Here is a 17245-nt window from a genome sequence, read left to right as displayed (position 1 = left end):
AAATAAGTACAGAAGAAGAGAAAATGTGCCTAGGGCTAGTAAGATTAGGCGTATGAAAGTGATGTCAACAAAAGGGATGCAGTTATTATCTTAATAGGTGTTTGTATGGTGTCACTTCAGACTTAAGAACAAAGGAAGTTAGGAGTTAGGACATAGCAGGGAGGGCTTTGGCGAGAATATCTGCAATGGTGGCCTCGCACTGAGTACCTGCTGAGTTTAAGCACCCCCCATCCCCCTGCCTGCGCTGCACGTGCTCTCTCGAACAGGTTATTTTATTTTTTTAAAGATTTTATTTATTTATTTGACACAGAGAGACCACAAGTAGGGAGAGCCGCAGGCAGAGGGAGAGGGAGAAGCAAGCTTCCTGCAGAGCAGGGAGCCCAATGTGGGGCTCAATCCCAGGACCCTGGGATCATGACCTGAGCAGAAGGCAGATGCTTAACTGGCTGAGCCCCCCAGGTGCCCCCCAGAAGGATCACTTTAACTCCTGGCAGTGACCTTATGCCAGAGGCATTATCAAACTCAATTTACACATGTGGAAACTGAGGCTCACGGAGGTCAAGTAAGGTGATTTTTACCCAGTGACAGGTACTATGAGGCCAAGTCTTAGTATAGGCTCTGGATTCCCGGACCACACAAAGCCCCACAGCTGAGGGGTAGTGGGATGGAGGGAAGTCAGTGCTTCTCTCTCTTCACCAAGCCGCCTTTCCAAGCCCAAAACTGTGGAACGGGGAGTAGGAATGTGAGATAATGCTAATAATAGCATCAGTAGCTAGCATTTCTTGTAGGCTTGCTGTGTGACAGCTATTCTGTCAGCGTGGGAGGTCGGTATTATTACCCTTCTTTTAGAGATGAGGACACTGAGGTCCCAAGAAGTGAAGTAGTAAGTGGCTGAGATGGACAAGTTGGTATGACTCCAAAGCTCTGCTCTTGAGCCCTGTGCTAGACAGAATTCAAGTGGACAGAATCAGAGAGCAACACAGGAGAAGCCAGAGGAGGGACCCAGGACAAGTATCAAAGCAGGAGAATCAGAAGTCAACACTCCTGTAGACAGGCACCAGCACTGGAGCTGGAAGGCTCTCCCTGAACTCTCTGGACATATGGAGTAGGGAACTGAAGCTCAGGGAGGTCAAGTGTTTTGTCTGAGGCCACACAGCTGAAGCAGGGGAGATGAGACAAAGCTGGGACTCAAGATGCAGTAACTGTGCACTGTGAAGCCCTTGGTCCTTCCACCAGGCTCATCTGTTCTCGGCTGAGGCACTTGGGTTATGGATTTGGGTTCAAGGCCTCAGGATTGGGGTCTGGGCTTATAGAATCAGAAATAAGCTGGGGGCCTATGAACAGAACTCAAGTCAGAAAACAATGATCTGGGGGGGGGGGCATCAGGGTGGCTCAGTCAGTTGAGTGTCTGCCTTTGGCTCAGGTCATGATCCCAGGGTCTTGGGATGGAGCCCCATGTCAGGCTCCCTGCTTGGCGGCGAGTCTACTTCTCCCTCTCCCTCTGTTGCTCCCCCTGCTTGTGCTTGTTCTCTCTCAAATAAATAAAATCTTTTTAAAAAAAAAAAAAAGGAAAGGAAAAGAAAACAATGATCTAGGACTCAACACAGGGCGCCAGACCAATAGAACCCAGGGTCTTAGGGAGCCTCTCATCCAGGGTTTTCAGATTGTTCAGAGAGTCTTCTGCGGAAGCACTGCAGACAGACAGTGGGCTGGTGCTAAGTCTGATTCTAAGAATCCATCCCACAAATGGCTGTGCATCTGTACACAAAATGTACGCCCGACAGAATCATGGCAGCATGGCTCCTAGTGGGAACAAAGACTGAAGCTGCCTAATTTGGGACAGGTTAAAAAGATTATTGATGTCATCAAAGACTCCTAGGCAACTACTAAAATAACAAGTTCTATCGGATATATTAGGAGGAAAAAAAAAAAAACCCAAGCTACAGAACAACGTGTACAATATGCTACTCTTTGTGAAGGAAAAAGTGAGGATGTGCTTGTATATGCACAGACATTTCTGGAAGGATGTGGCCTCTGAGGAAAAAAATGGGTGCCTGGAGTGTAGGGAGCCTGGCTTTTCTCTCCTCACTCCCATGTGCTTTCAATTCTATTTTACATAGCTTTGTATTAACTTCTGTGCCTCTCCCGATGTGATGAATTTTTTTAATTAAAATTTGTAAGATTAAATATTAAAATATTTTAAAATTTTGAAGTAGAATATTTAAACGTATACAGAAATGCCAATGGTCAGAAGAGCCATAGCAATCCTAAAGAAGAAACAGGAGGATTGACTCTAGAGGTATTAATACTTAAATTAAAGCTATGATATTTGAGGGGTGCCTGGGTGGCTCAGTGGTTGAGTGTTTGCCTTTGGCCCAGGGCATGATCCTGGGGTCCTGGGGTCGAATCCTGCATCAGGCTCCCACAGGGAGCCTCCTTCTCCCTCTATGTCTCTGCCTCTGTCTCTGTGTCTCTCATGAATAAGTAAAATCTTTTTAAGAAATCCACACAAAATGAATACATTCTGCCCCCCTACCTCACATGGTACATAAAAATCAATTTCATGTGGATTATAGATTTAACTGTAAAAGGTACAACAGTTAAGTTTTTCGAAAATGAATAGAAGACTATCTTCGTGACCTTGGAGTAGAAAGAATTCTTGAATTCTAAAAGCATTAATCAAAAAGGAAAAGAAAATCACAGATAGAATGGACTTTAGCAAAATTAGAAATCTTCTCTATCAAAAGACAGAGTGCAGAAGCAAGCCACAAAGCACAAGATATTTGCAATACATATATCTAGTAAGGATTTGTATCCAGAATATAAAAATAACTCACAAATTGATAAAAAGTTCATATATCCCAATATTTTTTTAATTAAAAAGAAAGATTCAAAAAAAAAAGAAAGAAAGAAAGAAAGAAAGAAAGAAAGAAAGAAAGAAAGAAAGAAAGAAAGAAAGAAAGAAAGACTCCAACAGGGGACTTCCCAAAAGAAGAGTATCAAATGGCCAAGAAACCCAAAAAGGTTTCTTCAAGGGTTTCCTGTTAGGAAAATGCAAATGAGAACCACAATGTGGCTGGTAGGGCGGTCCTCAGGGTACCCGGAAGATGGAATGACACAAGCAGAGGGCTTGACCCAGCACTGAGATGTGGGCCATGATGGGTGCTAGTTCATCCAGGATGCAACATCAGGAGAGCATGCCTTTCATGCTGGGAAGCCAGGTGGCTTGCTTACCTCATGTGATCCTTCCACAGCCCTTCTAGGTGGGATTAATAGATCCATCTTACAGATAAAGGAATAGACCACCTGAAGTGGTCAGGAGGAGAGCCCAGAGTCACCAAAGAGAGGATGGATGTCCCAGCATGACGAAGACAATCATGGGGACCCCTGAGTGTTCTGGCAAACCTCTGCAGGAGGGAACAGAAGGAAGGCCCCTCACAGCCTTGCCTTCATGGGCCTTCTTTTGCTCCTTAGCTTCCTTGTGGGGCCTCCGTCAATCTTGGTCCCAGCCACCCTTTCGGCTCCAGACCAGTGAGCCCCACCTCTGAGACAGCCTCACCGTACCCCCATCTCAGACCTTCCCCTGTTAACCTCACCCCCAGCCTCTGCCAGCCTCAACACCTGCAGCAGCTTCTCTTCCCGACCTCAAGCACCTCTCCTCCCTGGAGCTTTTCTGACATCTGGATCTGACTCTGCCCCTTTCTGCTCAACACTCTCCAAGGGTCCAAGGGCTCAGGGAAAGCATAACCGCATCCTCTAGAGACCCTTCCCCCTCCGCAGCTGCACAGCCTCTAGGCCACCTTGGTCACAGCACTTACCATCCTCCTGGCCCCTCCATGCTTGGTAGGGGCCAGGCACTATTCTAGGCCTCAGGGACAGAGTAGGGCAGAAGGCCAACCCTGACTGCCTCTTGTCCCAGGCACCCAGTTTGAGTCACACCAGAATCCCTAAATGCCTGACGTAGGCCCTGCCCAGAAATACAAGTCAGAAAACACGAGTGAAGGATGGGTACGTCCTGCTGTGCACACAAAGCCGCTGCCTCCACAACCAGTCTGGCACATATCTCCTAAGGCCCCTGCTCTTATAGCTCATGCTTCTTGGGATGTCTGGCCCTTCCTTCCCTATGCATCCAAGTCCTACATAGCTTCTAAAGCCCTGTCTAATGCCACCTTTTTTGTGAAGCCTTCCACTAACCTTCTAAACCTGAGTTAGCCCCTCCTTTCTAAGGAGGGGCCCTCATTATCCTGGGTTGGAATGATTGTATCCAGCTCAGGACTCCTCCATCAGACTGGCATCCCCTTCCCCAGTGCCACTTAAGAGTAAGGAAACCACAAGACCACCTATGACTAATCACATGCTTCCAGCATTTGTGTGAGGCCTGGTGTACAGCAGCTTCAATAAAAATGTGTGGAATGAATGAATGAATGAGCCATAAATGTCAGGAAGAGAACAACACAGGCTCATGGGCTTTTGGGGGAAAGGAGAGACAGATGTGAGGAAGAAATGAAGCCTCCAGGGTGACGGCTCGTTTCTCCTGACATCCCCTCCCTGACCTCTGTCCCTGCTCCCTGCCCAGGATGCCATCTCTTTTGGCCCTGGGAAGCTTCTGGGTCTGACCACACTGCCACAGGCATGGAGGTGTGACTTCCCTCAGCTGGCCCAGCCTGGCCCTCAGGGCCTCTGGTTGAGGCTGTTACGGAGTGTCTGGTTCCCTGTCTGCAGGCCATCTGGCCCTCCCCAGCAGGCTCACTGGCCCTTCTCCAGAGGGACACGACGTCCACACTAGATCAGGAGTTCCCCAGGGACTGAGAGGATAGTTCTGTGCCGCACTGCTGAAGGGGGCATCCTGTGGCACCTGTGGCAATCCTCTCAACCTCAGCATCACAGCTGTGAGCTGCCCCCGCCTGCACACTTACTGAGGGGCTCCCACAGACACCGGCTGCCAGCACACCGGGGACCTGGCTGCTCCGAAGGCCATGGCTGCCTGGCACACGGGCCTCCAGGCCTAGCTGTGCATCACCCCCTGCTCACCAGGTCCTGTGTATCACCCCCTTCCTGACCTCCTGATGGCCCACCATGCCTGGCAGGAGGTGGCAGGGTGCCGGGGAGAGAGCACAGGCTCCGAGCATGTCACTCAGCTCCAGCCAGGAGTCGCCCTGTGACCTGTTTCCTTACCTTCAAAACAAGGGAAATCAGACAAGCCTCACAGAGTGGCTGATAGGTTTATAAAGCAGCGCCTGGCAAGAGCCCTGTATGGTGGCTGGTATAGAATGGGGTGCTCCGTAAATATTCACTGACCCACAAAGGCCCCTGGGTCTCTGATCTGCTCAACTCAGGAACAGCCCACACAGGGGCTACAGGATCATTTCCCTGGCTGGTGTCAAGTATGAAAGGACCACAAATGCAGGGCACAGCGGCCACGGCTCAGGCTCTGGAGCCTCTGGGGCACGACTTCCACTCTGGCTCTACCATGTCCTTGGTGTGAGACCTGGGGCAAGATGCCTCACCTCTCAGAGGCCCATTTTCCACAGCTTTAAGATGTATATGGAGTTGTCATACGCCAACACACTCAACTAGCAAGTGTGGCAAAATGACTGCTCGGCCAACCATGATTTACAGGTGCCGACCCTGGACCAGACAGTGTGGGAGGTGCCCTGCCTGTGTGGCCCCATGGGATCCCTGTGACGTCAGTCATGTCTGTGTCTGCTATGTGACAGCAGGTTGGCAGAGCCTGTGCCCTCCCCTCTTCCAGTGGTGATTAGGCTGGTGACTCCTTGGCCACAGTCAGGAGTTGCCGGGCACATGGGTCACATTCCCTTCAGGTCTGTGAGCTGTGTGAGCAGAGGCATCCTCTCCTCACTAGGACCGGGCTGGGGCACTGCTCAGGAAAGGCCCCTCCACCTACTACCCAACCCCCTCCCCCAAGGGCCACTCACCAGAATGGTCGTGACCACCAGTGTCTTGTTGGCCAGGGTCTGCGACAGGTTGATGTCCAGGGTGGTGGCATTCATGGCCAGGGTCCGGTTAGAGTACCATACCCCGATCTGGGGCAAAGAAGGTGCCATCAGCACAGGCCCTGGCCTAAAGACGCCTCAGCCCTCTGGGCCTGCCCCCACCCCATCACGACTCTGCAGTTTCCCTGGACCTGCTCACCTCACGGTGGCCCTGCCGAGACTTCTCTAGGATGCGCAGGGTGTAGTTGGTCCTCTGTCCTTTGCTGTTGAACTCGACCCTCCCAGTCAGCCCGTCATACTCTACCTAGCAGGGTGGGAGGCGGGCAGAGGGAGGGGTGGCAGGGGCCCAGAGATACAGGCAGGAGAGCCCCAGAGGGGAGGAGACAGAGAAGGAAAAGACAAACAAGAGAGGGAGAGGGACCAGGAAGAACCACAGTTAAAAGAGAAAGACGACGCCCCAGCAGAAGGGAGATGGAATAAAGAAGCAGGGAGAGGGCAGCACAGACAGGCAGAGAGAAAGCCAGGAGGGGAGAGACCATGGAAAGGAGGAGGGAGAGGCCCAGAGAAAGCAGGAGGCAGGTGGTGTTGGCAGCGGGGGAGAGGGCAGAGGGGCCACAGGGTGGACACGGTGAGTGTCCCAGCCTGAGACAGACTGCCCTGCCCCCTCGGCCCTCCCCGCCCCCAGCTCACCATGCGTAGGTAGTTCATGAGGCTGGTCCCGTGGGGCCAAATGTTGGCCGACGTACAGGCCAGCGGCTTCACGCCGATCTCTTGGCTGCGGTTCAGCTCCCGGACGGCGCTCACCACCACATGCACGGCGTCAAACATCAGGGCCGCCGACAGCTGCAGGGGGACGGGAGGGGGAGACAGAGGTGGGGCAGGACAGGGGAAGAGGCAGCTTAGCCAAGGGGACCCCAAGCCCCCATGATGCTACCCTAAAGCCCTCAGACAATCCCTGCCTCTCCAGGAACATGAAAACAAGCGGGTGGGCAGGAAGGACCGGTCTCTGGGTGCCTCTCTCAGGGAATCAGATGGCAGTGGGGAAAATGTACGTGCTGCCCATGCCTCTGTGGGAGTAGCTCCTCCTGAATCATGAGGCGCCTGTGTATTTGGGGAAGGGCACGTCAGAGAGGGTTTGCCTGGACGGCCAGCTGGGTCACCTCCAAGGGACATTCTCGTGGACCTGAGGGCGAGCCCCAGCATCTGTGTCTACGTGGCTGCTGTGGGCATGAGAAGAGGGCCACAGCCTGATCGTGTGTGGGGACACATGTACGTAGGCTGGACAAATGTGCCTATGTGTCTACACACAGGGTGGGTGTGGCATCTAGAAGGCAGGCGAGCATAATGGTTGTAAGCGTAGGCCTAGGCAGCAGGCAGCTCTGAGCCAGAGGTCTGGATCTCCTATTTCCTATAGAGGGCCAAGTCCCCACCCCTGTCTGAACCTCAGTTTCCTTCCCTGTAAAATGGGGACAATTGGACTCTCTGCCTCCATGTTCTAGTGTGGGGATCAAACAAGATAATCCACGTATGAGCTCAAAACTGCCCAGTACAAAAACAAAAACAAAAACAAAAACAAAAAAACTGCCCAGTACACAGTGAAGGCTTGATACACATCAGGCATTGCTCTGTGGCTGGGGACATGTGTCTGTGCACATGTGTTTGTAAGAGTGGGTCTTCGCTGGGCTGAAGTGAGGGCCTGAATGAACATCTGTGCTGTGGAGAAAGGTGCAGGGGTGCACACAAATGCGCCTCTGCCTACGTTTGTCTGTAACACCCGATTGCGTGGCTCCATGCATGCATGTGTTTCTCTGTAGGAAGAGTGCCTCGGTGTCTTGGCATATGACTATGAACAAATAGTCATAAGTCTGTGAACAAATACACATAAGTATGCATCTTTTGTATGTTTGCCTTTATTCAACATATATCATTGGACACCTACCCTGAGCCAGGCTGATTTTAGGCACTAGGGATACAATGGTATACAAAACAGAAAGAAACCCCTGCTCTTGTGGAACTGACGGTCTAAACATCTGTACCTAACACCTAAGCAAAACATAGAGCAACTTACGTGGTGATTGAATATGCAGAGACAGGTGCTGTGGAGAAAAATTCAGTAGAGGAAGGGGCTAAATAGTAGGGAGTTTCTCATTTTTAAGATGGGGGACCAAGGAAGGTCTTATAACCAAGGGAACATTGGAACAATAATTTGGCAATGAGGCAGTGAGTCACTAGTTCTCTGGGGAAGTATGTGTGAAGGAGTGGGAGAAGTGAGGGCAAAGGCCCTGGGGTGCATGTGTACTGGGGCCATAGAGGCAGATGGAGGAGGCCAGTGTGTCTGGGGTAGCAGGGGAGGTAGAGAGGAGGAAACAAGTCAGACTTATCTCAGGGCCACCCTGTGAGGCCTCAAAGCATAGACTCCGGAAGCGTGTGGGGGCACCAGAGGGTTCTGAACACCATCTGACCCACGTTTGAAGGGGGCCCCAGAAGTGTCTGTGTGCCCAGGAGGAGGGCAAGTGCTCACCGCAGGACCCGGGTAGGTGCTGGCTTCACAGTTCTCCCTCCAGGACATGTTGAGGCTACGCACAAACTCGGGGTAGAAGGGATGTGAGGTGTTGAACATGGAGAAACCCAGAATGTTGGAGGTGTCCTCCACGATCCCATCCAGGTGCAGGATGGGGAAGTCCTGGGACCAAGAAGAAGAAGTGAGGCCTGGGTCCAGGCCCCATATGGGACAGACACCAAGTAGAGTGGGGGCTGGAGGGGCTGGGTGGGGTACGCACCATGGTGGTGAGGATGTACTTGTAAAACGCTGAGGTCATTCCCAGCTCTGAGGCCTGGAGAACACGGGGCAGCACAGAGGTGGCGGGAGAGATGGAGACCCACAGGCAGGGCCGAGGAGACGCCGAGAGAGGAAGAGAGATTTAGAGACAGGCCTAGTGAAGACACCCGTGGGAAACGCAGTAAGAGACACCCAGAGACAGGGAGAAGGAGACGCATGGGGGCAGAGGAAGACCTCAGTCCCCAAGATCATGTTGTGTGAACTGGTGCCCTAGCGGGGATGACGGTGTCGGTGGAGGAGAGAATGGCCCCCTCAGATGGCTGCACCCCTCTGTAGCGCACTTGCAAGGCTGCCTCCTGGAGACAGGCAGGCAGAGGGATGCTTAGAAACAGGGCAGGCCACTTAGAAACAGGGCAAACCTTGAACCCTAACCTTCTCCCCGCACTGCCCCTGAGCCAAGTTTGGGCGGCTACTGTGTGGGGCCTAGCCTGGTCACGGGCCAGATACAAAACAAAACAAAACAAAAAAACAAAAAACAACAACCCTGCAATATTTAAAAACACTTTGCAGCACTTCAACCGGAATCTCAAAATTCACATTTGGAGCACACCCTTCTCCACAGTCCTCGAGGAGAATAAAACTAGAAGCTCTCTCCCCACCAAGGGTACAGAAACCTGTCCCCACTATGTCATAGAACAGTAAACAGCACCAGCCTGCACTGACTGAGTGGCAGGAGCTGTCATTGTGAGGGTCACGGCCTACTCCCTGGCACAGAAGCGGACTTAAGAGGAAAGTCACCACTGGTCATTAGGCTCACAGGGCCCCAGGCCTGCCTCCCTCCCAAGCCCAAAACCTTTTCTCTAAGCTTTCCTTCCTCAAAGGCCCTATAGATTCATCCACACTTCTTCCTGTTTGCTATGATCAGCAGTGACATATGGTTTTAATTAAAAAAAAAAAAAAGCTGGAGAAAAATAAATAATACAGATTAGATTATGAGAATGAATTAAGAGCAGCGAAACAATGAATGATTAATGAATATGGATCACTGCTGGAGGGCACGTGGCAGGCCCATGGGGGAAGGTCCTGGCACTACCTCGCCTGGGTGCCCTTGAGCCAACCCATTTCTCCCTGGAACCCTGACTCCTTCAGCCACAAAATGATTATCACGCTTGTCCTGCAGGGTGGGTGGAAGCCAAATTCAAGTGCCTCCAGGCAGCAGGACAGGCACTCAGTGAAGATCACAGGGAGCTCCCACTGCACCTGTATCTCCTCTGGGCCAGGACCCATCCCAAGCGCTATGCCACCATTCACTCACTAAGCCTTGCAGGGACCCAGCACGCAGGAACATTCACAGAGAGGAGAGGGGACCGTCCGGGGCCTGACCAGGGGTGCAACCAGGAAGCGTCCGAGCTGAGACAAACTGCATGCTAATCATCTGTAGTAGGAAGAGGATCTCCACACCCCATGTGACCACTGAGACACCGCGGGCACTAGGTGACTTGCTCCTTCACCCCACATTTCTGCCCCGACCCTGTAGGGAAGCAGAGACCAGGGGACCCACCTTACGGAGGATGAGGTGAGAGATGGACGCGTTGGCGTCAATGATGATGGTGGACACCTTGTCGTCGCGGATCTCCTTGAGCAGTGGCGTGGGGTCTCGGCTGTCGTCCAGCATCCTCACTGACAATGTCTCCTTGGAGATAAGGAAGCCACGCACGAGCTCCTCCAACCGCAACAGGCCTGGGGGAGCAGGAGGGCCCAGGTCAGAGTCCACGGCAAGTGCCCAGCACAGGGGAGCCTGGGAGAAGATGAGGGCCACACTGCCCAGGGTTCAGGTGGCTCTCTTGGGGAATTGGGCCCCAGGACCCTGTGCTGAACCTCCACGCAACTGTCTCCTGCCACCTTTCGACCCACTGGGTCGTGTGACAGGGATTTCACAGTTCACTCGTGCAAGCCACACTCCACTCCTGTTGCCCAAGCCACCACCAGCGTGCTGGGGGCTCAGGCCGAAATCCTGACAGCAGCCTGGCGTCCTCGCTTTGTCTCTGACCTATACCCACTGCAACACGACCCTATCACCAAACTGACCTAAACCACTGCCTTCCCTCACCCGTTACGACCGACAGCCACACCTGTCCCCAAGTCTGTTAGCTTCACAGCAGCCACAAGCATGTCAAGCAGATGGTGCTTCCTCTGGCCCAAACCTCCTCTGGGCTTCTGGCTCATTCAGAGTAAAGGCCCAAGTACTCACGGTCTCCAGGTCCTGCACATCCCCTGGCTGTCCTCCTGACCTCACTGTATCGCACACACCAAGGCCCCACTCCTGTCCTGTGGCCTTTGTGCTAGCTGTTCCCTCTTCTCCCAGACCCCCGCACATTCCCTCCCTCACCACCTTCAGGTCTCTACCCAAATGTCACCTCCTTGAAGAAGTGGTCGCCATCTCATTTTGAGGTGCACCCCTTCCTCCAGCACCCCCAGTCCCTGCTACCCTCTTCTGTTTGCCCCATTAGAAAGCAGGCCTGATAAGGGTGGGGTGGGGGTCCTAGCCTGGCTCCCGCATGCCCGTGGCTCTCTCCCCTATACGGAGAGCAATGTCTGGGCCATGGCAGGTGTTCAGTAAATATCTTTTAGAAGACAAATTTCTCCTGGATGTTACGGAGTGTGGTTCCCCCTCTCTCACCAGCTGCACACCCACAAACCCACCAACTTACTGGATATTTCTACTTGATGGTCTCAAAGACACCCTAACCAAACTGTTCCCCCCCATTCTTGGGCAGAACCAGGCACCATCTGTGTTGGCACCCTCTCCCTTCCCTGGCGACTCTCTGCAAACCCCTCCTGGCCACTCCAGCCCTCAGTCACCACCTAAGATTTAAGTAGCATCACTCCTCCCTGCCTGGTGCTGGTCTCCAGCCACACCCTATGGCACTCTTCAGTTGGTTCTCTGGGCTGCAGCCAGAGCACTTCCTGCGACGCACACCCGGCCACGTTCCCTGCCCCACCCTACGTGGGAAACTTCCAGGGCCACCACCACATTCAGGCTGACACAGGCCCCCTGCCTGATTGTACGTCCTGCATGTGCTGCTTCATTGCTTCCACACTCTGGCAGTGGGCTGGCTGGGGGCATCCTTGAGCCTCTCAAAGAGGCCTTGCTCCCCTGGGCCCTCAGCCTCTGCCCTGCCACACATCCACCTTTCCCTGACTCCAATTCATCCCCAACCTTCAGGTCCAGCTCAGAAGCCCCTTTCTTGGGGACACAGGCTCTGAGTTTTCTGGATCCAGGTGGGATTCCCTTCTATGTCCTCTGACAGTACCCCACATGCCCACTGACAGAGCATGGATCACTGCACATCACAACTGCTCTGCTACTGTGTCCCCCACAGGTCCTGGAGTGAAATCAGGGGCCACACCTAGTGTGAAACCGCCAGGCCTAGCAGGCACCTTGCACACAGGTGCCAGTCACTACCTGTTGACCAAATGATCTCTTTAGGTAGGTGAGGAAGTCTGGGTTCCTAAAGGGAAAGGGGGTGAGGACTGGGGAAGCTTGTGCTGTGTGGGAGACTAGATCTCTTGGGCAGGGGAATTTAGGGGAATAGAAACAAAACATCCAGTTCTCCCTCACACTCGGCCTTGGCGCAGATGAGGCTGGCCGAGGGGTAGTTGAAGGACTTGAGGATTCGGGAGACCGCCAGGCTGACGTCCTCGTTACTGGGGTACAGGCTGACGGACGCGAAGCGCAGGTACTGCAGGCGGGGTGTCTCCTCGGGACCCACCTTGATGTGGGGGATCTGGACAGAGAAGGAGCCTTTGCTTCTACCCCATTGCCTCCTCCCCAGCCTCACCTCCCAGGGACCCACCCCCACCCCACCCCACACTCTACTCACCTCCTTCTCCCCACAGATATGGCTCACGGTGGAGGCAGACGCAGGGCTGGAGGAGGGCCCCAGGACAGACACGACCCCTTTAGGCAGGATCTGACACACTGCAAGGGGTGGGAAGAGACAGATGGCAGTCAGGGGGCCTCCTCTCCGTACCCACCTGGCCCAGGAGCGCACCTGATGCTTGGAGCTGCCAGATCTCCCCTGGCCACCCCAGAGCCAGAGGCCCAATCTCCAACCCCATCCACTGCATTGGACAAGACAGAGAGAGGTGGGGAGAAATGGGAAGAGGGATGTGTCAGACCAAGAGAGAAACAAAGGAAGGACAAAGAGGAAAGCCCACGGGTCTTCTGGAGCCAAAACTAGTGCCTAGGTGCTCAGCCTGCCTCACTCCTCCCTTCTAACCAGCTACAGCCTCGGGTACATCCCATGGCCCTTCCACCCCAGACCCACAGCCCAGGGCCCCTCTCCGCCCCACATCCCAAACAGCTCTTCTCTTACATTCATCTGCTCCTCTTTCTTCTTCTTTTTTTGTCTTAATATTTTATTTATTTATTCATGAGAGACACAGAGACACAGCCAGAGACATAGGCAGAGGGAGAAGCAGGCTCCCTGCAGTGAGCCCAATGTGGGACTTGATCCCAGAACCCTGGGATCACGACCTGAGCCAAAGGCAGATGCTCAACCACTGAGCCACCCAGGAGTCCCTCTTTTTTCTGATTTCTTTCCTCTTAAACATGTGTACATCTCAACACTGGGAGGTAGAAACCCTTGTTTTTGCCTGCTCAATGCTTATTCTCATGGCAAAACCCTAACTTCTCCTCAGGGAACTATAAGTTTCCCAAGAGTGGCTGGCACTCAGGCCAGTATCACAGAACCACACTGCCCTGGCCACAGTGACTGGTGCATAGATGAGGACGGGCTCAAACCAGGCCATCAAGAGCCTTCCCCAGGTTTTTGCTCTAATTATTACTAGGTTTGCTATCCTGGTAAAATGTAAGCTTTGAGCTATTGGGGCCGGGATTTTAGGGAGAGTATTCCTGAAAATGAAGGCAACTTAGAGGAGGTCAGGGACCACAGATGAAGACAGAGATTCTTGGGACATCATTTGCCATGCCTGAAGTTAGTCAGCCCTAGGCCTTCTGCTGTCATGAGCTGCTAAGTTCTTTTTCCCTTAAGGACAGCCCAAGTGGGGCTCCTGCCACAGCCACCTAAATGCCTTACCTTCCTCTAAACTTGATTCTTCTGTGCCTTCCACATTGGGTAAAGGCTCCATTTGTACAGACCAAATGCTCAGAAACGATCCTTGCCTTCAATCCTTCTCTCAATAGGCAAATTAGTCACCAAGTCCTTTCTCTTTTCTGTCCTCAAATTTTCTCACATCTGTCCCCTTCTCTTTGACTCCCTCCTCCCCTGCCCTACATTAGGGCTCTCAACTCAGGCATGCAACAGCCTCCTCACTTATCATCCAAATCTAGCCTCCAAATTTACCCCCAGAAGCCCAGCTCCCTGGCCTAAACCCATCAATGGCTCCCCTCCGCCTCTTGGTGAGGCCCGCAGCTTTCAGCCCGCCACTGTAGGCCTCCTTGAACTGTTCCGCCCATCTGCCCAGCCTCATCTCTCATGGCTCCATTGCACTTCAGCCCAAAAATCTCTCACAATTCCTCCAAACATGTCCTGAGTCCAGGTAATCAGGACAGGTGCAACCCTAGACCCTGTCCCCTGGCTCCATATACCCACTTCCTCTGCTCCAGCTCCAGACTAAAGGCATATGCCTGGAACACCATCTGCCTTCTCATCCCCCATCCCAGCTTCTCCCAGTTTGTGCACCAATCAGAAAAGTATAAGCAACATTGTACCCCATTCTTCCTCTCCCTGACTTGAAACATACATAAATACAACAAAGGCTCTGATAAGGCCTGTAAGAAATCAACCAGTCAGAAAGAAAGAAAGAAAGAAAGAAAGAAAGAAAGAAAGAAAGAAAGAAATCAACCAGTCTAAAACACACTGAAGGCAGCATCTCCTGAAGGTGTACAAACCCAGAAAGTCTGTTCAAGAGACACGTATTAACATTCACTCAATCTGTCAGGATCCAACAAATACTTATGCACTCCTACTCCGTGGCTACTGATGTTCTACGGAGCATACTTTGAGCAATGCCACTCTTTCTATATCCTGCTCGCCTTTCAGAGCTCAGAACTTTAGTTTAGCCTGCTCCAAAGTGCCGTCACTGTCCTTGCCCCTGAAGCCTCCTGGTCTCACTGCCCAGGTCTCTCATTACTCAGCTCTGAGGGCTGTATCCCTGGCCAGCTATGAGCTTATCTTTCAAATGAGGCCCTCAGCTCCTATAGGGCGGGGCTGGGGCTGGTGCTCTCCCCACCTCCCCACGCTCAGCAGCACCATCTCTGGGAAGGAAAAGGTAGAGCAGACACAAAGGAAGGAGCAGGTGAAACTAGAAAGAAACAAAGCAAGCTGAGGGAGGCTGGAAGCTGAGGAACAGACTGAGGGCTACCAGCCTGCCCCGCCTCATCCCACACCCCCTGTGGCCCTGCTCACTGGTGTCCGTGGTCTCGTACTGGCTGTCCCGCTGAAGCTCGAAGATGTCTACTTCCACCCGGGCCTTGGCTGGGACTTCAATGATCCCGTTGATCTGCTCCCGGGCCAGAGCCAGGGCCAGACGTTCACCACGGCCACACACTGTCTGGTCATCCAGGATCGCAGCTGAGGGGACACAGGGATTGGGGACTTGGGTGCTAAGAAAGAAAAGGCTGGGGTCCTAGACTCCTGGGCTCTGAGGCGGGGGTGGGGATGCTGACAGGGGTCCAGGCTCCCGGATCTAAGCTTAGAGCTGGAAGTCCAGGAGGAAAAAGGAGCTGGAGGTGCTGTTCCTTGTTGCCGAGGGAAGCTGAGACCCAAAGCCCAGATTCCCGGGTCCTTGGGGACTGGCATGCTTGGGAGGGTCTCTGTGGAGGCAGGGCAGGGGCTGAGGGGCCTCACCCATGCGCAGTGACGAGAGCACCTGGCGGCTGGGGCTGGCGAAGGCAACAATCAGCAGCAGCAGCAGCTCAGCCGGCATCTTCCTCCCCTCCTCATGGGGACGCAGCTGCCGCGGCCCCCACTCGCCACCTGCAGGGAGCCCCCCCGCCCACAAGGAGATTGCTGATGGGGGTGCCTCAGAACCCTTTGGAGGACTGCTAGACGAGGTAGTGACCATAGACCCCGGGACATTGTGGGTGAGGTCTGAAGGGCCCTGTCCTTGTCAGAAGCTGACAGTACCATGGGCATTGCTGCAAAGGAAGCTCGAGTTCTGAGAAGCACCACCAAGAAGGACCCCCCCAGCACTGAGTGGGGACAGGCACTGCAGGAGGACAGTCACAGCTACCAAAACAGAAGGGATCTCAGGTAAGAGCAAATTCCAGGGACCATCCCCACTCCAATAGGAAACCAGGAAGTGCCACCCCCCACCCAGTCCCGCCCCTGTCTCTGGGCAGGCCACCGTTCCTAGGCAACAGAAACTGGCTGGAGAGGATGCGGTGGTTGCTAGGCAACCCCATCCCAGGCCTCACTTGCCACTTTCCTGACGTCCCTGGTTCCCACAATCCCCCGGGGAAAGAGGCCTGGACATCCGGGGTCTGGAGGAGAGAGTATCTGGGAGTTAAGGAAACTTGGAGAGAGAGGGAATGATGGAGAGAGTCAGAGACACACACAGAGACAGATGGATGGACTTGAGGCAGCCAAGGGGCTAAAAAAAAAAAAAAGTAAAGAGAGAGAGAAGGGAGAAACAGAGACAGAAATAGAAAGAGAGGTTGAGGCAGAGAAAATACAAAGAAATTTGGAAAAGGAGAAAAAGAAAAACAGGCAGAAATACAAGGGAACAAGAAGATAAGAAGACAGGAAGCAGGGGGAATAGAGATGGAGAGGACAGAGGAGTTTCTGGGAGGTAAGGAAAAGGGAAGAGGCAGCAGGCAGGGAGCCATGGGAGTAGAGAAAGGGCAGGGTGGGGAGAAGAGTGTAGGGCAGGCGGCAGAGAGAGAAATTAAGGCACAAGAGACACAGAATGGAACAGGAAGACAGAAAGGAGAGAGGACACAATCCCACTTGAGATGCCACCAGAGACAGCTGGAAAGGAAGACTGAGTAAGGCAGGGAGTGAGCTATCTGCCAAAGAGGTGCCACACTGCAGCCCCCCACTCTGCTCTAGGAAGCCGAAAAGTAGGGGGGAAGACAATGCATCTCTGCTCTCCAGAACAGCTCCATCCCTAGGAAGTTAGAGTCCTCCAAGTACCCTAGCCTTCTGTGGGGCATCCCCCACACCTAGGGAAGGAATGAGTTTGGCTAGATGCACAGCTTCACCTGGCCAAGAGCCATGCCCCAATGGAGGGGACATTGGGTTTCCAGGGGAGAAAGTTGCTGTGAGGTGAGCCTGAGGGTCTCCCTGTACCCCACCTGATCCCCATAGAAAGGGAGCTTGAGCTAGTGAGAAAGCAGAATGAAACCTCCCAGGGGAGAGCAGAGGCACAATGCAAAGCTTTGGGCCATCCTTGTGGCCAGGAAAACCTAGACCAGGGCAGCAGGAGACCCTCTCAAAAACCTGCTCTGCCCCAACTCGCAACCTGAACTTGCAGCAGGTCCCTC

General features: G+C 53.3%; 1 protein-coding gene across 4 annotated transcripts in view; it reads right to left on the bottom strand.

Moving 5' to 3' along the window:
- Positions 1-17245, bottom strand: part of GRIK5 (glutamate ionotropic receptor kainate type subunit 5) — a 52095-nt gene that overhangs the window by 32010 nt on the left and 2840 nt on the right. For 2 of the 4 annotated variants that reach the window (XM_072776216.1, XM_072776212.1), the window contains 10 exons: positions 15609-15737; positions 15168-15332; positions 12618-12715; positions 12356-12521; positions 10295-10473; positions 8735-8788; positions 8476-8637; positions 6645-6797; positions 6154-6258; positions 5937-6044 (listed from right to left, as the gene is read on the bottom strand). In XM_072776216.1, the coding sequence (XP_072632317.1) occupies positions 5937-6044; positions 6154-6258; positions 6645-6797; positions 8476-8637; positions 8735-8788; positions 10295-10473; positions 12356-12521; positions 12618-12715; positions 15168-15332; positions 15609-15687 (1269 nt within the window). In that variant the 5' untranslated portion in view covers positions 15688-15737. Of the gene's footprint in view, positions 1-5936; positions 6045-6153; positions 6259-6644; positions 6798-8475; positions 8638-8734; positions 8789-10294; positions 10474-12355; positions 12522-12617; positions 12716-15167; positions 15333-15608; positions 15738-17245 lie in introns of those variants that run through there. The other 2 variants (XM_072776218.1, XM_072776220.1) reach the window with 2 other exon arrangements.

The sequence above is a fragment of the Canis lupus genome, chromosome 1 (assembly GCF_048164855.1).
Source record: "Canis lupus baileyi chromosome 1, mCanLup2.hap1, whole genome shotgun sequence".
Lineage (NCBI taxonomy): Eukaryota > Metazoa > Chordata > Mammalia > Carnivora > Canidae > Canis > Canis lupus.
Note: the sequence above shows the minus strand (reverse complement) of the source record. Positions and strands in the feature narration are given on the sequence as shown.